We start from the raw sequence: 24,450 nt of genomic DNA, 5'->3' as shown, positions 1-24,450 counted from the left end.
ATCCTTGATGTAAATGCCATTTTGTATTGTTCAAATCCTATAAAACATATATCTACATCTGGACAAAGCCATTCGATATTTACCAAAACATTTTGTTGTATCCAAACTATCAAGTTTCTTCCCTTTAGGACAAGAACAGATTTCGTGTGTGCTGTTATCAGCAGATCCGATGCAGATATCAGAGCAATTCAATCGTTGGCATTGCGTTGAGACTTAAGCGCAAAACAAAATATTTACAATTACATCACATCCTTTATATGATAAAGATAATTAAACTATAGAGCGTCAGTTAACATTAAAGTGTTTAGGTATTTGATATTTTGTTTTTTTGTCACATCGGCACAATCAGTGCGGGCGTTGACCTTTGTTTGGCTTACTGGAATGTCCAATCCCTGTCTCTTACTCTCTTGGACCGTAGGGACAACCTCCTCTCTACTCTTGATTTTTTTGAAAGAGTAGTTTAAGTCTTTATAATACGATAACGGATTGGGCGGGTTAGAAAAACGTTCCTCCATTGTGACCACTTGCAAGTACACTCGCTAGAGCATAACTGTGGTAGCTTACTGGAGACTATGTTCACTCTCGTTCTTAGCTTCCCTGGGCGGACTTTTCCACCGCAGGCTCCACGCTGAGGCAAATTGAGCTGGAGTTCCCCCGGTCCCCTACCTTCCTCCACATTCCAACAATTATTTGGATCATTGTATACTGAGCTTACTATAAGAGCATGAAAGTTGCGCTAGATAAAAATAATTATCATAACCTTAATTAAATATTAATATAGCAGACTGGCACGCAGAAGTTAATACCTAGAGGCTAATTTAAGGTGGCTACTGTTCAGGGGTCTCCACAAAAATAGAGATAATAAATGTGTATTACGACACGGGTCATTAAATTGAAATAAACATTTTAACGTTGACAAAATCTGTCGTGCTTTAAGAAGTGTCCACTTTTAGCATGCTTGTAAAGTAGCTACGAATTTCCGACAGTGCATACATTCCAACACAAAGATGTACATTTTTTTAGACCAAAGTATACATCTTAAATATTTAAGAAAAAAGATAGAAAATTCGATTAAATGAAAAACATTTTTTTTTATTTTATTATTATTACATGAATTTTAAATTTAGCTTTCAAAAAAGTGTAATTGCTCCACAAAACTCCTGTCCGGGGTCATCTAATTACTTACATCCAAACTTGGCTATCGTGAATAAATGTATTTCTTAATTAATCTTTAAAAGCTTTAGAAAATTACATGCAAATGGCTTAGCGACAGAAATAACTACAGTTTTTCTGAGGGCTCTTACTCATAATGATCATGTTTTATCAGTGAGTCGTGGACTTAGTGGAAGCGACGTTCCCCACTTCATTTCTTTAAATGATCAAGTTATTGAATTACTCAGTCTTCAGTTCGCTCAGTTTTATGTTCAGCTTAACTGTGTGTGTGTGTGTTTGTGTAAGGTTGGATTAACTATATAGTTATCAAGAACTGGCGTTTAACATTAAGCACCAAGACATCGCCCATCAACTAGACCACGAGTATCATCCAGACCAAAGTACTTAATGACACTCTTAAGGGTCTGCAATTAATTTCTTTCAATTTTCATGAATCTCTATCCTGACAGCGCCAGACAGTTTTAAACGCATTTAAAATAAATACACATGTATATGAAACAATGACTTTTATGATACGATTGCACAATGACAGGAGGAAGAGGTGCGGTAGCTGAGCGTAAAGCGCTTGGTTTACGAACTAGGGGTCCCAGGTTCGAATTCTAGTGAAGACTGTGATTTTTAATTGAGGGATCTTTGGCGCTTCTGAGTCCAACTGACACTAGTTGGGGAAAAATAATAGCAGTTGGTCGTTATGTAGGCCCCTTGACAAGCGTGGGCCACAGAAACAGATGGCCTTTACATTATCGCATGGTCTGAAAGGGGAAATTTTCATTGACTTTTCTGACTGCCAGTTTGGGATTTATAAGATAACGTTTTTAACAAAACGGAATAATATGTCCCCTTCATGGGCGTAGCCAGGGGGGGGGTTCTTGGGGTTCAAACCCCCCCCCCCCCGAAATGAAATCCCCCCCCGCGGGGGGGGGGATGGAATTAAGTGACTGATTTTTGCTTTCATTGTGTTTATTTTAGGTGAGATTTTAATACTAAATCATCACTTACCACAGCACATCCGAGGCAGTTTTTAGTTAAAAACCCCTATCAGGGGGGTTTTGAGATACAAATCCCTCTACCAGGGGGCTTTGAGTTTAAAACCCCCTACAGGGGGTTTTGAATTTTAAACCCCCTACCAGAGGTTTTTGCAGTTAAACCCCCTCTTCTATAAAACAAAACAAAAAAAATGCTAAAAACAATCCCCAAATTCCAACAGCACAGTTGAGGAAGATTTTGATTTGAAAACCCCATCCAAAATTTACGATAACCCCATCTTCAATATTAAAAAAAAGCAAATTACACACTCAAAATTCTATGAGCGTAGCCAAAGGGGTTTTGAGTTTAAATCCCCCTCCTCCAGATGGCTTTTTCTTTAAAGTTTAAAACCCCTCCAGATGGTTTTGAGTTTAAAATTCCCCTACAGAGCGTTTAGAGTTGAAAACCTCTCTCTTCAATATTATTTTAAAGCAAACTACAGTCACCAAATTCTATGATCGTAGCTAAATGGGGTTTTGAATTAAAAACAAAACAAAAAAAAAAAAACCAGAGATTTTTTAGTTTAAAACACCTCAACAGATGATTTGACGAAAAAAAACTTTCCTTTTCGATATAAAATCTAAAGCGAAATACAGGCATGTAATTTCAAGAGCGTAGTCAAGAAAGGTTACAAATTTCTACGAGTGGCTTGGGCTCCATTAATTAAGTGTGAATAGTCTTCTGCCGAAATTGAAAATCATTAAATGTGGCTCAACAAAGATGGCTAAGACAGATTTTAGGAGGCAGTCATAGAGATCGGGTCTAAATCAAAGAACTGGGAGTCGAATCCTTAGTAATGTTGTGACAGAGCGTCGCATGAGGTTTTGCGGGACATGTTTTCCGACAAAATGAATTACGGAAACAGCTTGCAGGAAAATGCGCCGAACGGTGCGAGAGGGTCTAATTCAGTAAGAATAGCTCATTAGGTTTTTGAAATAAAACTTTTTAATAGCAAGATAATGCACTGTAGATACCTCAGAATATGCATTTTGTTGGTTTTCAATACCAGAAATAGTGCTCGGCGGCGGGGCTTCGCCCCGCGCTGGGGGAGCGCTACGAACTTCCCCAGACCCCCTTGCTAGCAAGGGCGGGTAGTCTACAATAAACAATAAACGTCTTCCGAAAGGGTCAGAATGTAATAAAGATTAATTATGTACACACACGCACACATATTTTTTTTTCGCGGGGGGGGGGGAGGTCGGGGGGAGGGAAATCCCCCTCCCCCCCAAAACCCTCCCCGAAAAAAATCCTGGCTACGCCCATGGTCCCCTTTACAGTGCAGACAGATGACACCAGTTTTACATTAAATATCTAAGAAAAATAAGGTAGGTAAAATAGCTTAATATGGTTGAAAATGTTCCTTCTGAGTTATTTATCTCCATAGCCAGAAGAAGCAGGTCTACTCTTCTAAAACAAAATGAGTCATAATCGTTCTTGAAAACTGGCCTAAACCTTTAGTTTAGACAAATGCGTCCTACGGGATATAGTCAGTAGCGCATTCAATGGTTCATTCTGTGATTCTGACAGGTCTTTTAACAGGGTAGGTTTACAACAGAAATGTATTTCGCAGTATATTGACTAAACATTTCATTAGTTTAGGATAGTACATTAGTTAAAACCTTTTAACAATTTAATGTCGGTAATTTTTACCTTCACACTGTCCAAGTAAGTTTTTGACCATTCCATCAAAACACTGACATATATAGCTGCCTGCAGTATTGACACATGTAGAGTAAAGATCAGAACATATTGACGGATCTTGACACTCGTCTACGTCTACTGAACAGCTGGCTGATGTCCAACCAGGTCTACACACACATTCACCTGTCTGACTATCACAGCTTTCAGATTTATCCTGGTCACAACTGCAGGTCATGTTACAAACGTCTGCACCATAATGAAAGGGTGGACAGCCTAATGTGAGAAATACATTTGTTTTTACACTGGCGTCTCTCTGTTACGAGGTTGAAGACAATTACACTACAGACTACTAGAGACATTTACTTTGCAAGATTATTACATTATGTTTTGTTCTAAAGAAATCTACTGGGAAAGATAGACACATAATTAGAAATTACAGTAAAATTAGCAATCAGCCCATTAAGCCATGATAAAACGAGTTCCAGGAAATGATAGTTTTTTGTGCAATTTTTAGCTCTGCATTATTCATTTTGCTAAGCACCTCCTAATCCAGCTTTTAATTAGCTAGCAATGAACATAAACGTTCAATTTAGCGTTATTGACATTGTTTAGTATATCGTAAACATCTCCAATAAAAAGTTTATTAGCTTTGTATAGAGGCGTGGTGGCGGAGTGTTAAAGTGCTTGGCATCCAAACCGGGATCTCGGGTTAGAATCCTGGTGAAGACTGTGATATTTACTTTCGGGATCATTAGAGCGCATCTGATTCCACCCAGCTCTAATGGGTACCGACATTAGCTAGTGAAAAGTCAAGGCAGTTGGTTGTTGTGCTGGCCACATGACATTAGCTAGTGAAAAGTCAAGGCAGTTGGTTGTTGTGCTGGCCACATGACATTAGCTAGTAAAAAGTCAAGGCAGTTGGTTGTTGTGCTGGCCACATGACACCCTCGTTAATAGAAACAGATGACCTTTACATCATCTGCCCCTTAGATCACAAGGTCTGAAAGGAAAACTTTACTTTGTACTGTAGATGTGCATATGGAAACTTTGATCCCATTTAGAAAATACGATGTCTGTTTAATACTAACTAACATTAATGTAGGATTATTTTACCTGGCTAGCTTTTTGGTGTAACCGGTGCAAATGTCCAACAGCAATAGGCTACCTACGTATCTCCTGAAGGAGTACTAAAACATGGCTTGCAGATTTGTATTTATTTTATTACAAAAAAATATTTTCTCTATTCATTTTATCTTCAGAGAGGAATTTAATCTTGGCCTAGGATTGTACATTTTCAAATATGACACATTAATTTTACCCCAATGTGTAAGTAACATGCGTAGGACGTGATTATCTTCCTTTTGAAAGAGATCTCTGCATTTTATAAGGTAAAAGAAGTTCCCCTAAATGTAATACTTTAAGCAGAAATATGGATTAATTTGTTTTAAATGTATTTTAGTTTAGTTCTAGGTTTTCTATTCTAAACTGAAACCAAATTTCAAATATAAACAACAAGTTGTTGGACAACAGTAAGATAAATATGCTGAAAGAAAGGTGCCAAAAATACTGATGACATCAACAAGCTTTATTTTATTGTGTAAAAAGTACGATGTACTTTAAAGGTAACTTTATCAACGCCATATATCTGAAATTTAGATAAGCATGTTACATGTAGGCCAGACAATGGCTTTCTCTAATGACTTTTTTATGGGGCGCTGTGTGCGGGAAAGCGTTCTCAATGGGAGTGGGGTCAACAAATAGAGACACTTAAGCGCTCTTTCAATGAGTGTAATATTGAGATTCATGGCTAGGAAACACTAGCTCTCGATCGCTTCTCGTGACGTGAAGTCATGAGTGTCTCGGAGTCTTAAGATACGAGGCAAAAAGAGCGGCCAGCATGGAATAACGCAACAGGCTGAGAGAAACAGCAGGCAATAGACCCAACTTACCCATATACATGGCCGCTTTTAAAGTGAGAATTGGTCTTTATAGCTATATTTAAATTTAAAGAAAATTAGAAAAGTGTTCACCTTTGACCACAAAGGAAGAACTCTCTCTCTATATATATAGGTCTCAATCACTTATAAAACTATCTTCTATATATACAATGGCCTCAACAAATATCAAAATCGAGCCCTACTTTTCTTCTTCTCCTGATGATCTTAAAAGAGAGTAAAAGGATATCTACTGTAAGATCCTTACCAAGACATTCATCTCCGTATAGCTGCATTCCGATTGGACAATAACATAGTTCCAATGGTTCAGTTGAGTTAGAAAGGAGCTTAGCACAGATGTGAGAGCAGGTTCTGTTCGTACACGTTGCATTTAGTGGTACTATGAAATAAATTTGCAAATGCATTTGAATTGAGCTTTTCATTTCTTTTTCTAAGATATATTCCAAAGTTTTAGACAATATATTTGAAATGCATGTCGTGCGCGCGTGAAGTTTTCTTTGCATTTAATATTGGTGTTTTAGCGTATAGGAAGTAGTTTCTTTTAAGTGCGTTTTGTTGTCTAGAATATTGTGTGTGTGTGTGTGTTTACGTCATCCATAGTTCCCGCAAGAGAGAGAGCTTCTTTTGTGAGCTGGGTAGCTGGTTTTGTGTTTCCCCCTTGTAAGGGTACGTAAGTACATAGTGTTATTAAGTAGGCTGATCTTTCGGTACGGGTGTCGCTATTGAAAAGTTCTTTCTTGTAGCGGCATCGCTAGATCTAGGTTTTCGTGTCGTTTCAGGGTGTTAGGCTTTGGACTATGGGAAAGTGTGTCGCCTTTCCGCCTTTGGAGTTTTGCAGTAACTCTTGTTGTTGAGGTGTAGGGAGTTGAGGTTACGTTGGGCGCCGAGATGGAGTGTGAGCGTGAAGGTGTGTTATGGAAAGTTATTGGCGTTATATTAGACTAATTATTAATTCAATGATGACTTCAATGATAGTGATGTATATGTAAATATGTTGATAACTTATAATTAATTATTATTAAATATTGTTCATATTGATAACTGTTGTTATTCACTAACTGTTCAGTTGAATAACTGTTATTCGATGTTCGTATTTTACATGCCATTATCTTTAGGTTCTTGTGTTACTCTGTTCAGGCTGGGGATACGGGACCATCATATCATACCCTACTTAAGCGACTAAACCCACCTGACAATGCAGACATACTAATAATGGTTTTGTTTTTATATAACATATGCACTATTCGGACCCATTACGTCTTTAATGAATGTCTATACCTTACCTTCACACTGACCGCATTCACTCAACTCTAGTCCAACATAACAGACACAGTCATAGCTTCCATGAGTGTTTAGGCACTCTGAGTAATCAGGACATATCTGTGAATCCTCACAGCACTCATCAATATCCAGTGAACAGTCCGAGGAAGTCCACCCGTTAAAACATATACACTGACCAGTGACACTGTCACAACGTGCGGTATTGTTCTGTACACATTCACACTGCCTAGTACAAGTATCTCCATAGGTGAAGGGCTGACATTCTGAAAGTGAACCAAACAATAATGATGTTTTTAAATGTGTACAATATTTGTTCAACAATTTAATCGTCAGTAAATGTGGAAGTAGGCTGAGCTGGTTTATTCATGTTGTAAGACAGGACTCCCTTTCAAAAGTTATCGTTTGGTACAGTACAGGGGGGATGGGATAAGGCCATGAAGAAATGGCCATCCAATGAAAAGTGGTCTGGACAGCGTCAAAGAATGAACTGGTTTCTCTTCTCATATTTTGCAACCGACAGGATTCGGTTACGCGAACACACACTACGAAGATCAAGGGACGAATGATTTGAAAAATAATGAGGCTCTAGTTGTCATTTCTTTTTATCTTCTCGTGTAGAGAGCTTCATTTATTTATTGTAGTTTTGTAATTAACCAAATAAAACTATTGGAGTTGAAGTCTACTTTGCAATGTAAATTAACTTATGGTATAAGCAAATCAGATCTTATCTTTCTCTATCTTGACAATGGAATCAAATGTCTACATAATGTTTACCGTGTGTCCAGTAGATCAACTCAAATCCCTCAGAAGAGAATCCCTGTCCATACTCATCATATGCTGGAGACCTCGCAATGTGCAGTTCATTCCCCGAAGATCTCAAAATACCAGCAGGCACACAGCCGTTTGGTTTCCCATAAAACTTGGCCAAAAGTTCTCCATCACTGCTGTTGTCATCGAAGAGTTTTACTGCTCCAGGCGTTATTATGTGGTCATCAGCAACAAATAAATCAAGGCTGGTCAATCTAAAGGCAACAAAACATTTTATAGAACAGAACAGTTACAGGTGCTCAGATTATTGGAGTTTGTTGAAGTATGAAACCTTTAAGATTTTATTTCATTAATATAATATTTTATTTTGTATTGCAAGTCTTTTTTTTTTTGCTTAACTAAAGCAAACACAATGCGCTCTAGTCCACTCTGTTGTGGACATTTGGTGGCGGAGGTATCTGGGAGAAGATTTCCGTGCTTCCAAATCTAGAATTTTTTTTAGCCTGTTTGTCACCTACGGAAACGTTAAAGATGTTGACTTTTTTTAGCTACTTATCGTGACTGTATTGGGGAGAAGGTATATAACAAAAAGGAAGCGATAATTACATTTATCATGGCATAGTGTCTTTCACTTGTATGGCTGCCTTGTCGTCTGGTATATGCATTGGAAAGTCGTACGGATGGTCTCGGGTTTTGACCCTGAGACAGCATCAATGTTGTCTGTTTTCCAACCGAATCATCAAACAAAAAAGATAGGCCTACACTTCACTTCACCAACAAGCTGGCCAAACCTACAGACAACATGAATGACTAAGAAAGGTGAATAGTGTAAACAAGGAACACATTGAAGAAGTTGACATTACATACTGAAAGTAACTCATCGCATAGGGAATCTTAGTTTAGCATGCAACAACTGCAACATACAACAGCAGATTTAGTGGTCATCGTGAAGAGTAGGCCTATAGTTTAGGTGACACTTGTAACAATGACAATGTCTTAGCAGTAGGCTACATAAAGTCTTAAAACAAAATACAAGCCTTTAACTCGACCCACAGATTCAAAATGATAAACCTGTTGGGCAATGCCATTTTAGCAAAAATACTAAAGGAATTCCAATCTGCGCCATTTTTCTCTATCATGATTGACAGCACTCAAAGAGAAATCCACATTTATTAAAATACAAAAGCAACCACTTGTGTTCACTGTGCCAAACAATACTTAAACATGACCTTAAATGATGCTGTCAGCTGTGCTCATAAACTTGTATTGAAATGTCTTTTAGTCAATGTACCGATCACTGGCGGATCCAGGGGGGGGGGGCGGTAGGGGCGATCGCCCCCCCCCCCCCACTCGGCCGACCCCCCCCCCCCCCCACACACAATTTGTATACGAATTTATTAGTTAATAATATATACTAATTATTTATATTTCAACCTATTTTTAGATTATTTCGCCCCCCCCTTCTAGTATTTTGGCCGATTTGGTAGGGTCGGGAGGGGGCAATGGCATCAATCCGCCCCCCCCCCACCATAAACTTTAGAGTGGGGGGGGCGGTCCAATTTATTTGTAGAAATCACAGCTTGCTAACAGAATCAACTAAATATCTATATGATTAAAACTTGTTATTGGTATTTTAACCGGTCTTTATAATATGTCGTTCACCCGTTGGCCGATTGGAAGGGGAGGAGCTAATACCTCCACTGCCCTTCCCATCTAAACCCTTTGTGTGTGTGTGTGGGGGGGGCGGTCCTACTTTTATGGAGAAATCATAGTATTTGAACAAAATTAGTTGAATATATATATAATATAAACAGGTGGAAGTGCGATACATGCAATCACTTTCCCCCCATAGGACAAACCAATACTTTTTCTTTTTGTATTATATAAGAAATTACAAAATTAAAAAAAATCTGTCACTAATATAATGTATATAGGCTATAAAGTAAATTCTTATATCGAGTCGCCCAACCCCTATTCTTTAATGCAAAATGCAATCATTAGCAGGAATTATAAAAACGAGCGAGAATTAATAGTTTTCATTTTACCGCCCTTGCCCTTTCCAGACAGAGTTTGTGTAATTTGACATGAATTTATCATAACTATTTTAAGAAAGACTTTGCTTTGGAAAAGTTATAATTCAAACGAAATTTTTCAATATAACAGTCACGGTTGAGATGAGTTCAAAAGCCAGATAATCTTTTCCTAGTCGACATTTTCCAACCTTTACTCTATCTCATATTTTTCTAGTTAAATAAATTTAGGACTATAACTCACAATTTATGCTTACATTTTATTGAATATTATTAATCGAATTTTTTTTTCGGCGGCGATCCTCAAAGCCTTAATCTAAATATGTGGGGTATCTTATCTTTTCAAAGAACAAATCGGTTGTATTTGCAATGTATTAGAATATTTTTCCACATTATTCAAAAGGTCCTTTATAATAAAATGAATAATGAGCTGTAGGTCAGGAGAATACGTTACTGCAGTGAAGAATGCCAGAAAACGCTTTTAGCGTCGAGGCTTCGCCCCGAACCTCACTGATGAATAATAAGCTGTAGATGTCAGGAGAATGCGTTTCAGCCATGAAAAGTGCAAGAAAACGCTTTTGGCGTCGGAGCTTGGCCCCGAACCCCACTGATAAATAATAAGCTGTAGATGTCAGGAAAATGCGTTTCTTCGCCCCGAACCCAACTGAGGAAGCTTCAACATTTACTGTTTTTTTTTTTCGCCGAAGATTGAGACACAGTCTTATTTTATTCTCATGTATCGAATATATATATATATATATATATATATATATATATATATGCTGTACGCACGTTTATGCATAGGGTTAGGGTTTACTGGGCGTTAGGGTTGGGGTTTGGAAAAAAATCGCCCCCCCCTACTCCAAAGTACTGGATCCGATAGTGGTACCGATGCATACAAACTACTAGATTTCTTGTCACACAAAATAGTTGTCATACGGGAGGGGGGAGAGGGGCCCATCAACATATTCTTGAACTCGGACCAACGGGCACCTTGCTACGCCACAGGCTATAACGGTCGACCAGAAAGGCTTAGCAGGTAATATCTTCACACGCTACATACAGCTAAGCATCACACATACGGTATTAACCTTTCTTAACAGTGTGTAATCAAACAGAATTAAACAATATAACATTTAAATAAATACTTTTGTTTAAGGTAATACCTCTTTTACAGTACTTATAGAGCAATTTTTGGCTCTTAATAATAATGAATGTTAGATTTACACAATTAAAGGAATATTTTTTACCCCGAAACTTCCCCCTCCCCCACCCCCCAATATAAAATACTGAAAAACGAATGTTAAAATCTAATAAACTGTAAAATATTCTAATGTTGTGTCTTTAGATCTAGACCTGGAAGAAGATGTGCATAATATTCCGAAACATGAATTTATTTAACTCTGGATTGAATGCACTACACAAATGAATAATAAACTCGTGTTTCAGATTTTGGTTTCCACGACAGTACAGGTTGAAAAGAGGTATTGTAATGAAAATAACGTAAATGGAATAAAACATTGTACCTAATTGACACTACAAAGCCTACAGGAGCAATAATGGTCCAATAACATTCATCTTGATTTGGATCTATCCAGCCATGATGTCTGTGAGAAACTATCTTTCCGCTGGGTTCTCTTAGAATTTCACCACACTCTGTAAGCAAGGCAATAATTATAAAAAAGGGACTACGATGAATTGTGTTTCTCTTGAACGAAACTCGACCTTAGCAATGCCAGAGAATGAATACTTGTTCGTTTCTAACATAATAATGATAAGACTTGCCTTTAAGTCCGAAGAGATGAGGAATGCAGTATTTCCCATGGTTACGCAGCCCCAGCTGCAACCTACATATATTGCCACATCCACCGCAGGCATAACAAATGTCCGCCGGTGGTTGAGTTAAATAACTATACATACTATTACATACTATATATTTATATTAGGTCAATGCTTACAAGAAAACATAAAATAACGTAGTATAGTTCTACTATTGGCGAATCCAGTGGCGGGGGCGAAGGTATGGGCAATGCCCCTCCTACTAAAAGTTCTAGAGGTTCTACGACACCTCCTTTGATTAACTAAAAAAAATTAATTATAAAGTTGTTTGTTTTTTTTTTAGTTCGATTCCTACATTATGGACCTGATGGTGATCTACCGTATCTAATTCTATTAGTTTCATTTCTGTAAGCAGTGTTTCCACTGAGGCAATGATGTAAGCAGTGTTTCCACTGAGGCAATGATGTAAGCAGTGTTTCCACTGAGGCAATGATGTAAGCAGTGTTTCCACTGAGGCAATGATGTAAGCAGTGTTTCCACTGAGGCAATGATGTAAGCAGTGTTTTCACTGAGACAATGATGTAAGCAGTGTTTCCACTGAGTGATGTAAGCAGTGTTTCCACTGAGGCAATGATGTAAGCAGTGTTTCCACTGAGGCAATGATGTAAGCAGTGTTTCCACTGAGGCAATGATGTAAGCAGTGTTTCCACTGAGGCAATGATGTAAGCAATGATGTAAGCAGTGTTTCCACTGAGGCAATGATGTAAGCAATGATGTAAGCAGTGTTTCCACTGAGGCAATGATGTAAGCAATGATGTAAGCAGTGTTTCCACTGAGGCAATGATGTAAGCAATGATGTAAGCAGTGTTTCCACTGAGGCAATGATGTAAGCAGTGTTTCCACTGAGGCAATGATGTAAGCAGTGTTTCCACTGAGGCAATGATGTAAGCAGTGTTTCCACTGAGGCAATGATGTAAGGTGTCAATTTGTTGTTTTTTTCTTTTACGTAATTCGGAACAATGTCATCAATCAGAAGAATAAAACAAATTATAATCTGCAAATTGTTCTGAAAAATTATTCAAGTCAAACTAGAGTCTTCTACTGTGTGCTCACAGAGCTTGTGATGTTTCCCCAAAATAAACATTAACTGTCCAATTTCTAGGATAATATTTAAACCCATTTTTATAATGTAAAAACTTTTTCCTTTAATTTTTTGATCAGCGAACTTGCTAATAGGTATTTAAACATATTTTGTTTTGTAAATAGTTGGAAATGTATATAATGTGATTTTCAACGAACTAAGTTTGAGCGTAGCCTACCTTTACAAAATGTGACATTGACTTGTTCATGACCCTGAACGCAAACACATTCAAAAGTGCCATAAGAGTTTTGACAGGCAGAATGGTCTTTTGCAGGGTCACAGGGTGGCTGGTCCAGTGAACATTCGTTAACGTCTTCACTACAATTGCTAGAAGTCCAGTTTGAATAACACAAGCATTGACCCGTGACCCTGTCACATGACAAGGTGTTGTCTCTATTACACTGACATGGGTTACTGCACTTTTCACCGTAGGTCCAGTTAGCACACTCTAAATAAAAATAAGTAAAATATTGTAAGGAAATCTTTAATAAAAAAAATAACATTATCAAAGGGAAATAGCTTGTCACTTACAACTATATGTCACAATAATGTTGAAGTTATTTCACTTATTCGATATTATGATTTTGTTGATTTGAGGCACATCGGCACAATTTAGGCCATGTCGTGCCTGCAGTCCCTTAAGGACTACTCTCTCTCTTAACAACAAGGGCCAGATTCTATACAGTCATATAATTAAAATTAAGGTCTATTCACAGTTAAAATAGTAAAGGTAGTAAAAATTTAAATATTTGGTAAAAATCTAATGTAAATAGTGCATGTTCACAAATTCAGAAATCAGATCTTCGTAGATAGCCCCACTTCCCGAATAAAGCCCAGTACCTTCCCAGGGTCGACATTATTAAATAGTGTTTTTAGATTAGTGGCTCTAAAATGTTTCGCCCTGACATCCTGGTATCTGGGGCAATCAACGAGGATATGTTCCACGGTGAGGCGAGAGTCACAGTACTCGCAAAGTGGGGGCTCCTCTCTCTTCAGTATAAAAGAGTGCGTGATGTAGGTGTGGCCAATCCTAAGTCTGGACATGGTTGTGCTACCACGCCTTGTCAGACCCTTAGATGTGGGCCGCCACCTGACATCCGCCACAATCTGCCTGAGTTTACTGTGAGTCTCAGCCTCCCATCGGTTCTGCCACTCTCGATAGGTGGCAGAGGCAATACTTTGTCTCAGGTCCGAGTAGGGAATTTGGGTTCCTGACACCGCATGATTTAGGGCTCTCTTTGCTTCTCTGTCTGCGGCTTCGTTTCCCTCAATGCCAACATGGGAGGGGACCCAGATGAAGGTGACATCCTTACGGTCGGCTGTTATTAGGTCCAACAGCTTCAGGCTCTTATGTACCAATGGGATGTCAGTCTTCATCCGCCCCAAAGCTTGCAATGCAGATTTGGAGTCGGAGCAGATTATAAATTTACTCCTTTCTGATGCTTTTACGGCCATAAGTGCAAGCAATATTGCGTGCAATTCGGCCGTAAAGATGGAGCAGCCATCGGGGAGTCTACGGGAGATTGTTTTGTTCCGAAAGGAGCAGGCACACGCGACCTTTCCCTCCATTTTGGATCCGTCTGTGTAGATGGTGCCACAATCTCCGTAGCTCTCCTGCAGTTCCCTAAAGTGGACTTGTAGTATGCTTGGGTCTGTATTTTCTTTTTTGAAATTAAGGAGGGATAAATTTAATTTAGGTTTATTCATTAGCGAAGGAGGATTCTGAGGGGTTTCTATTTTAGAGATTTGGTCAATGGGTGGGGTTAAATTTTGGATGGGTTCTCTCATTCGAAGGCCCAACGGCTGTATGACGTTAGGCCTTCGATTGTATAATTCTACCTCTGTGGGGTTAAATATGGAGTCAAAAGCAGGGTTTGTGGGGTTGGATTTTAGCTTGACTATATACTGCATTGCAAGCTTTTTCATTCTTATATCCATGGGGAGTTCTCCAGCCTCCACATGGAGACTTGGGATAGGTGATGTACGAAACGCGCCGAGACAGAGACGCAGGGCAGCATTTTGTATTGGTTCCAGTATTTTTAGGTACGACTTCCTTGCTGCTCCATATATTATGGATCCGTAGTCTAGCTTGGATCGAATTAGACTCCGATAGAGCAGCAGCAAGGTATCTCTGTCAGCTCCCCAGTCCGTATGGCTGAGTACTCTTAGTATGTTTAATGACTTTTGGCATTTCTTCTTAAGTTCCTTAATGTGGGGGAGAAAATTAAATTTGGAATCTAAGGTGAGGCCTAAAAATTTTTTAGTTTTCACGACAGGGATCTTCTTTTTGAGTATAAATAGTTCAGGGTCTGGGTGGAGCCCCCTTAGATTACAAAAATGCATACTAACTGTTTTGGAGTCAGAGAATTTGAAACCATTATAGTTTGCCCAACCCTGAATTTTGTTTAAACATAACTGTAATTTCCTTTCTAAGGTGTTCATGTTTTTCCCATAAGTAAGAATGACAAAGTCATCAACATACAAAGAGCACTCTATGCCAGGGGACAGCGCATTTATGATGCTATTTATTTTAATGTTGAACAGGGTGACTGACAGAATGCTGCCCTGGGGTACACCCATTTCCTGGTCATGAGTGTCAGAAGCGGAGTTGCCCACTCGGACCTGAAATTTTCGATCTTTCAGGAATTCCTCCACAAAACGGGGGAGGTGTCCCTTAAGCCCCATAAGCGCCAGGTCACGTAGAATGCCATGTTTCCAGGTTGTGTCATAGGCCTTTTCTATATCGAAGAATACAGCTACTAGATGTTCTCTTCTGAGTAATGCATTTCTAATATAAGCTTCCAGCCTTACCAGGTGGTCAGTTGTTGTCCGCCCCTGCCGGAATCCGCACTGGTAGTTTGAGATCACTTTATTCCTTTCCAGGTACCAGACCAGCCTACTGTTAATCATTCTTTCCATGGTTTTGCAGATGCAGCTTGTTAGTGCTATTGGTCGATAGTTAGCTGGGTCAGAGCCGTCTCTTCCCGGTTTAGGTATCGGTATAACTGTGGCTTTCCTCCAGCTGTTTGGGAAAGCGCCTGTTTGCCACACACAGTTATAGACCCTTAGTAGGACTGCCAATGAGGGTTCGGGAAGGTGCTTGAGGAACTGGTAATGGATTTCGTCTTCTCCAGGCGCTGTGTCATGTGACTTGTCCAGCGATTCCCTCAGTTCCTCAAGCGAGAACGGTTTGTTGTAGTCTTCATTGTTCTCTGACCTGAAATCAATGGGGTGTCTTTCCTCCCTGGTTTTGACTTTTTGGAACTCTGGCGTGTAGTGTGCAGTGGATGATTTTTCTGCTATTGAGGATGCAAGGCAGTCAGCTATTTCTCTGGGGGACGTGACAGTTCGTCCTTGGTTTTTCAAATGCCCTATTGCATTTGATTCTTTCCCTTTGATTCGCCTTACTGCCTTCCAAACCGCTCTAGCAGAAGTTTTGGCATCCAGACTGCCGACAAAACTTCTCCAGGAATTCCTTTTGGCTGACCGTATGGTTTGTCTAGCCTTTGCTCTAGCTATCCTGAATAGCTTTAGGTTTTCCTGGGAAGGATTCTTTATAAATGCAGCCAGTCGTTTTTTCCTATCACCAATAGCACTTTTGCAAGCTGTATCAAACCATGGTTTGCTAGGCCGTTTTGGATTTGCAGAGGTTAGGGGTACAACTTTCCTGGCTATACTTAGTAGCTTGCTAGCAAAGGTATCAGCTGGGTTCTGTTCATGGAGGATATTTTCTGTGATATCCTCAGAGCATCTTTTTTGGAATTGTTCCCAATCGGCCTTATTCAGTTTCCACCGCTGAGGTCGTCCCAATGAAGGGAGATTGTTAGTAATGATGATTGGGAAGTGATCACTTCCCCGTAGATCATTGCTAACTGACCATTTAAAATCGTCCAGAAGTCCGGGGACGCATACGGTGAGGTCAATGCATGTGAATGATCCAGTTCCTGGGTGCAAGTAGGTCGGTGATGCATCATTAAGTATGCATAAATCATGTTGGAGGAAGATATCCTCCAGCATACGACCTCTTGTGTCGGTATTGTTGGATCCCCACATGGTGTTATGGGCATTGAAATCCCCAAGGATTAAATAAGGCCGGGGGAGTTGTTTCAATAGGTCCTCCATGTCTGTTCGGTTTAATGGAGCGCCTGGTGGTAGATACAGGCTGCAGCAAGTGATAACCTTGTGAAGGGTTATCCTAGCTGCTACGGCCTGTAGTGTGGTCTGTAGTTCTACCCTCTCATGGGGGATGCTATCCTTCACAAGGATACAGACTCCACCTGATGCTCTCTCTGCATCCTCAACATTCTTGGTGTAAGCACGGTAGCTTCGGAAGCTGATGCAATCTTTTAGAAATGTTTCCTGTAAGCAGACGGCTACAGGAGTCTCAGAGTCCATCAGTAGCTGCATTTCCTCGTAATTGGCCTTGAGGCCTCTACAATTCCACTGTACAATTCTGGAATCCATGGCTTATTCTAGATGACCTACTTGGAGCTATTTGGCCTTGGGAGGCCCCCGGAGGGGTTTCCCTTTATTCCAGTGACCTTGGTATTTTTATTCTTGGGTTTGGATGGAGAGGAGGACAACCCCCTTTTGGGGGAAGTCTTTCTCTCTGGTGAGGGGAGATCCCTCTGGTTAGAGCGGAGGTTATTTCCTCCTCTCTCACCTCGGGCATCCTCTCCGCTTTGATTTCTCCCCTTAGGGAGTTGGTCAACCTCTAACTCAGTAGAGGTTGGGGTGTCTGGCTGGGTTCTCTGAGGAGAACCTGTGTCAGACATGATGTCTCCGGGTTCTCCCGGAGTATTGGTTTTGACATGCTGCTCAGTCTCCATGCTCTCATCAGCGAGCACAGAGAACCTGTTCTTTAGCATGACAACAGGGCTTTCTTGTTTCTTGTTTCTTCAGAGGTGTGTTCTTTGGCGGTGTTTTCTTCTGAGTTGGGGGAGGAGGAGGGGGTGGTGGGGTCAATGTGTCCGTCTGTGTGGCTATGGATCTTCCTTTCTTAGCAACAGCCTGGGCGTAGGTCTTTGTCAAGCCGAATTGGCCCTTGGGTAGGGCCAGTACAGCCGATTTCGCCTGGCTAAAGGTACATCCGTTTCTTGCCTTGTACTCCTGCACGGCAACCTCCTGTTTCCACACAGGGCAGTCCTTGGAGTAGGCTGAGTGGCCAGCTTGACAGTTTGGGCATTTGAACTGGGCTGTGCAGCCCTTGTCCTCATGACCCTCTCCAGCACATCTGGCACACACAGTGTTCCTCTTACAGACTGCCGCGCCGTGTCCATAACCCTGGCACTTAAAGCACCTCATGGGGTTAGGTATGTAGGGCCTCACTGGAACTCGTAGGTATCCTGCCTTCACATACTCTGGCGGTGTCCTAGTTCCGAATGTGAGGATAATAGTGGCGGTTTTGACCTCCTCACCCTCCCTGCGCCTGGTAATGCGCCGGGCATGGGTGACTCCTTCAATGCCCTCCACTATTTCCTTCTCGGAACATTCCAGTAGGTCCCTAGAGCTGATTACACCTCTGCTGGTGTTCAGACTCTTGTGTGGCATGACTTCCACTTGGAGTTCACAGAGTCTTCTGCATCTTAAAAGCCCATCAGAGTGTGTCTTGCTGTCTACTTCTACAAGGAGTTCCATTGTTTTGTGTAGCTTAGACACACTCTTGGGCTCTCCCACTACTGACTTATAGATAATAAAAGGGCTCAACTTGGTCAGGCTTTTTCCCTCCTCTGTGCATCTAACCACCAGAAATGATGGCCAGGTGGCACAGCTTTTTGGGACCTCCTCTTTTTTATCGTCAATTCGTCGTTTCTTGCCCAGACATAGGTCTGGGGCAAGTAGTTTTGTGTGTGTTTTTTTGTCCATATATATTTTGGTTAATTCGGCACCTGTGCTCCCCACCCGCCATCGAGTCCAACAAGGGGACGGGCCATTCGGATGTCCAGAATGAGCCCGCCAGGGCTACACAGGTGCTATACTCAGTCAGCTGCTACATCGGACATGTGTCCGATACAGCAGCTCCCTGATTGACCCTCCAGCCACCGCCCTCCAGCATAGGTCGACGACCTATGCTGGTAGCTCGGCATGACCAGCCGGTTGACCCAGAGCGGGCCATCTGGGTCTCAGGTCTAGGGGAACTTGGAGCCAAAGTATTGTGTTGTTGTGGTTTATCCTCAGATAGCCACCACTCAAACACCAGGATCTCTTTATCCCCCCTTACCCGTCGCAGTCCACGGCAAACGGACTGGTCTAGGACGTAGTGAGAATTTAAAGTTAAGGAGACAGTGTGATGATCAATGAAGGCAGACTTAGGAAAAGAGGAGGCAGACACAATGATAGAAAAGAAGTAGGGCACTTTTGAGCTCCAAAAGTGCTAAAGAAAGAGGAGCGCAGTTTAACGTCATGTCTCGGGACGATTGTTCCAGGGGACGAACAGATCTAAGTAGGGGGACAGTTACTAATGAACAGTGACAGATAAAGGTCACTACGTGTGACCCCGACTTGATGACACTGCAGCGAGTGTTTTCTGGAATCTACGTGTATAAATAAAGACAGGATGTGACGTTTCCTGACATGTTATTCCAGAGGATACAAGGAGTGTTTGTGCAACTTTGGAGAAGCGATTAGGGACTCTATATAAGCCAGAGAGTTAATGTGAAAGTCAGTCGTATGGAGTCGTGAGTGAGCCGTTACAGTCGATACAGACGATGTAAGACGTGTGCGGCCCGAGTGGAAGAGAAATGTGTATGACTCGATGCAAGTTAACTAGGGTAGAGTTAACTGGAGTGGACTACTGTCGTTAAAGTCTATACAGCGAACTACAGTGGACTTGAGCCGTTACAGTCGATACAGTCGATGTAAGACGTGTGCGGCTCTGATTCGATAGACTTGAGGACGACTTGGTTCAGCTTTGGGAGACCTGGAGCGACACTGGGAAGTGTGTCGTTGGTCTGTTCTGTGGAATACGACTCGGTGCAAGTTGAGAAGAGATGAAATTGCAACGAAGTGAAGAGATGAGATGCAACGAAGTATAGCTAACTGTAAACTGACAGATATTGTACAGTCTTCTACGCTACATGTAACAGTAACGAATTGTTAGAGTTAATAGTCATTAAAGTTATATGAAACTGAAAGTTTAGTCGTCAAGTTCTTTACAGTGTTTTTATTTGTGTGCCAACTAATACATCTAGCCAGAAGATTCAGAAATACGTAACAATATCAACCTTTATTAAACAACATGTAAAGAAAGCAACTCAAACTCAATATGCGCTAAATAAAGCTACGTCTATTGTACGATACACTAAATATGCTATGTGCTATGCTAACTGTAAATTCCAAGACCCCTGCAATTTGCAGAAATTGGTCCAATCGGCCTACAGTCACACCTGCCGCAGACATTGAATACCCTAATATAGGCCACATTATTACCTTTTACCCAGTAAAAAGCACTAAAACCAGCAGTAGACGTGTCGTTGTCGGAACGAAACACCAGGTACAGGTGGTTACTTGTAGATTTAATCCTAATGTTCTGAGTCTCCTCGGGATCGCTGTAACCGCAGTAAGCAAGCCCAATGATTGGGGAAGCCGTACTAGCACCATCGTAGACCATGATGTAGTCTTTACAATTTTGGTTTGGATATCTTTCTAAATCTAGGTGACGAAATCTGGGAACATAAGAATTATTTCCATTTTATTTTCAAACGTAAACTTTAAGGATGATGTTATTGAGTGCGAGTGTGTTGACTGATGTACTATTTGCACTTTGACTAACTTGTTATATTTACAAAGCTTTTAATAACTCAAACAAAGATAAAGGCACATTCCTCATGCTAGGACACATTTGTACAAATACTCCATCTTCCCTAGTGCTTTTAGAGCATGGAATGGGTTGCCTGAGCTAGCCAGGAAAACCAGTGACTTGACAGAATTTAATTCATTGGTTAATATACATGACTGAATGGATGACGCGTAAGACGTAATCATCTTCTTTTTGGAAGTAACGTCTGTATTCTATAAGATAAGATCTGTCTGTCTGGTACAACACGCTGTTTCTGCCACTCTCGGATCACATTGAAACTTGCCCAGTTATTGGTTGCTCCTAACAAAACATGAATGAATTTAAAAAAAGTAAACGAATTAATTAATTATAAATAGGTAATTAACTTTTCTTATATTAAAATAGGGAAATAAATCGTACAGTATTTAGAGATAATGTTGGAAATGTAGAATTCTGCCTCTGATATAAGGTTAGTGTTGTTTTATTTAAAGCACTTTCTGTATTTTACTTGTTAAAAGGATAGATAGCATGTGCATATCAGAGGGCAAGGACTGATGAAACAAGGCACGAAGATATATTAGTGTCACAGATGCCATTGTAGATTTATTTGTATATTTCACATTTAAAAGCTTATGTGTAAATAGAAATATAAACCCTTGACTGAGCCTCAGGAATTACCCCACAAATCTAGACCCTTGACAGCGCCTCAGGTTTTACCCGAGACGTAATTATGATGTTGCAAATCTATTGGTTGATTTGAAAATAAATAAAGACATTTTTTTAAAAGAGTTAGCGCCAGAGAATTGACGAGGGAAAAAGAAGGGCAGTCGATGAAAGAATCTCCTAGTAGATAGTCACGTTTCTATGAGCTCTGATTTAAAGCCTTTGTAATGTTATTTATACTTGTTGATCTGTAACTTGTACATAAGCTGTACTTACGTTTTATATTTAAATAAAGTTCCAGAGTTGTGTTTTAGCAAAGAATCTTTTATTGTGATTCCTAGATCGTCATTTATTCAACTATTTTAATTCAAGTAAAATCCCTGGCACCACGACATCTTGTGTTGTGACAATTAGACTACAGAATGACGACAGCTATTGGATAGGAGTGAATCGAGATATACGTTGAAAATCGTGAAACATCTTTGGATTCAATTTTCTAGTATATTTCTCCACCAATAGAATCGAGTGGATTCAGGGTCTTCCTGAAAATCCCGAAATTCAGAGTTCACCTAGGTGCGAACCCAAGACCTTTTGTGTGTTTCACGAAAACATATTTACCGACAGGGTTAGATGAGCTGTCTGATATAACAGACCTGATACATCAACAGGTGGAAAATAGATGAACATAACAAAAAAAGATTCTAATCAAGGTTTAAATGGGTTATGTTATACAATCAATATTTCTAGAAGTCATCTAAAACATAAATTATAAAGAGATAAATAATTTCAAGATTTAAGTAGGAAATAATGAAACATAAATTGAATAAAGTCAGATCCCCAGTAAAAAATAAAACACATTTAGTACACGTGTTGCATAGAAAATGTAATATTATTACCCCGAACTTCCCGAAGAAAAGTTATTTTTAAAATCTAGAATCTATGTTCTCTTTCTTACTTTAAAATAAATTATATAAAACAATTAATAAAGAAAAACAATACTTTTGGGATATAAAGTATATGTAAGGGAAGGAACCGCTAAGTACTACCATTTATCTAAAAATTAAGGGGTTTATGTCTCTTTATGCTTTATAAAATAAAGTTAATTCAAATTAATTAGTACTAAATGATTAACTAGTTGTTTTTTTTTTATTGATTCTTAAATTGTTACCGACTATGAAAAATTCTGCAAAAATTCAACGAGATTAAAAAGTGGGAGAAAAAAATGTGTCAAAATCAAGTAGCATTTCTTCCCCATATTTCCACATCAAACAAATCATTAAAAACTAACAAATAATCAACTGATTGTTTAATTTTTTGACTGATACATGTGTTGTCAGGTTTAATGAGTAATTATGCAATGTTTTAGCTTGATCCGAGAATGGGAAATGGGAAAAAAAAACATGTTCAAACTTATTACCAGACAGAAAGACGGACAAACAGAGTGAGTTAATATAAGCTATGTGCAAAAATAGTTCATTTTCAATATAACTTTACAAAAAATACCAGATACTGAACATTTTAATTCTCAAATTTGTATTGTAAAATTCTTTCATTATTTTGTCTTTTCCCCATCGAGAAAGTTATATCCTTGACAACCAATACCTGAGATGAATTCCATAATAAGACATATATTAGAAGTCCTTAAAAAGTTGTAACTTGTCTTTATATCCATGGGTGTTAATGCTATAAATAAAAGTTATTCTTTATACAATAATAATAATGATAATATAGTAATAATACTAATCTTATCTTATCTTATAATAACAGACGTTACTTTAAAAAATATAATTTCGTCCTACACGTCTTGCATTTAGTCATGCATATTAACCAATGACCTAAATTCTGCCAAGTCACTGGCTGGCTCAGGCAACCAGGGCCGGTCCTAACAATTGCGGGGCCCTACGCCAAACTGATTGCGCGGGGCCTACTCTAGGTTGGAATACCTGTAATAAGTGAAAATTAAGATTTTGTATTAGAAAAAAATTCGACTTTGCATTGTATTCATTCTTTACTAAGTACAAAATTGCGATCAAATTAACTTTACTTTACGAGCCTTGCAACATATGGCATATTTATATGCCAGTAACTATAAAAGTAAATAAAGTATTGGAACTTCCGATTCAGGTGAAAATTCGCCTGATTATTACATTTTTTTTTACATGAAAGCTGACAATGCCTTTTTTTTTATCGCGCGTAGGATTTTGGCGTTTACCATTTTGTCTATTTTTCAGGAGATTTTTATGAGTTTTCAGGAGATTTTAATAAGTTTGGGAGATTTCAAGGAATTTTTCGCATATAATGATATGAAGATATAAAGTAGCCCTCACCTCAGATTTATCGTATCATTCTCTTGAACTGTGATAAGCCAATTGCACAGTGCATTATCTGGGTAAGAGCTGGGATAATCAGGGGAGACAATGTCTCCGTACGGAGCAGACAGTTCTTCGCCGCATTCTAGAAAAAATATGTCTGTAAAATCATTTTCTAACACACTCTAATAACGTGCAAACAAGCATATAATAATATTCAGATGAGCTGAGAGGATTTAAATTAAAAATATATGCTCAGTATTTGAAGTAATTGTAAACTTGAAATATATTGGTTCACTCAAACAGTCATTTACATAAGATCCACCACTAAATAAGATTTGCATAGTGTACTGTAATCAGTATATATAACCATATGACCGACAGATTACAAGAATGTCGTTTGGCGAGTACAACGACTTACATCTTGGACTCTCCCCAACTAATATCAGGCAGCCAGCAGAGCTTGGAGGATACATGAACGTTGTTACGTTTTAAATCTCAGCCATCATGGATTCAAAAATATTGTTACGACTTTGGAGTAGGCTAAAGATAGTTAACTCACCGATTGTCAGGTCGCCGATATTCTTCTCGTTGCAGAAGCACAATCTACTACGAACAGTCAATAATCCGAATAATCGAAACAATTGCACACTCCTCCTAATCAAAATGTACATACAACTATTCACAAAACCGATTTAAGAAAAAAAACAATCCTCCGTTGAGAAATCCACGATCATAACTCCAGTTCCTTTTTCCTCAACACACTCGCTCAGGTCAGTTTCGCCTCCAAACATAAACAACAATTCAAAAAGATCTCACGTGGGGAAAAATGGTCAGTCGGGGGGGGGGGGGGGACAAGTTTACAACAATATTCAAACTCGAATATTTTCGGTTCCAATTTCCTTTA

At 39.5% G+C, this 24,450-nt stretch overlaps 1 protein-coding gene across 5 annotated transcripts in view; it reads right to left on the bottom strand.

The window, feature by feature from the left end:
• The window catches only part of LOC106058960 (multiple epidermal growth factor-like domains protein 6), a 69,961-nt gene that overhangs the window by 43,341 nt on the left and 2,170 nt on the right, over positions 1–24,450 (bottom strand). For 3 of the 5 annotated variants that reach the window (XM_056004028.1, XM_056004026.1, XM_056004025.1), the window contains exons 2-10: positions 23,562–23,688; positions 20,223–20,458; positions 12,973–13,242; positions 11,401–11,530; positions 7,851–8,098; positions 7,079–7,339; positions 6,043–6,174; positions 3,850–4,113; positions 84–212 (exon numbers count right to left, since the gene is read on the bottom strand). In XM_056004028.1, the coding sequence (XP_055860003.1) occupies positions 84–212; positions 3,850–4,113; positions 6,043–6,174; positions 7,079–7,339; positions 7,851–8,098; positions 11,401–11,530; positions 12,973–13,242; positions 20,223–20,458; positions 23,562–23,688 (1,797 nt within the window). The remainder of the gene's footprint in view (positions 1–83; positions 213–3,849; positions 4,114–6,042; positions 6,175–7,078; positions 7,340–7,850; positions 8,099–11,400; positions 11,531–12,972; positions 13,243–20,222; positions 20,459–23,561; positions 23,689–24,450) is intronic. The other 2 variants (XM_056004027.1, XM_056004029.1) reach the window with 2 other exon arrangements.

The sequence above is a fragment of the Biomphalaria glabrata genome, chromosome 11 (genome assembly GCF_947242115.1).
Source record: "Biomphalaria glabrata chromosome 11, xgBioGlab47.1, whole genome shotgun sequence".
NCBI lineage: Eukaryota > Metazoa > Mollusca > Gastropoda > Planorbidae > Biomphalaria > Biomphalaria glabrata.
The sequence above is the reverse complement of the archived record's forward strand: the minus strand, read 5'-3'. Positions and strand labels throughout refer to the sequence as shown.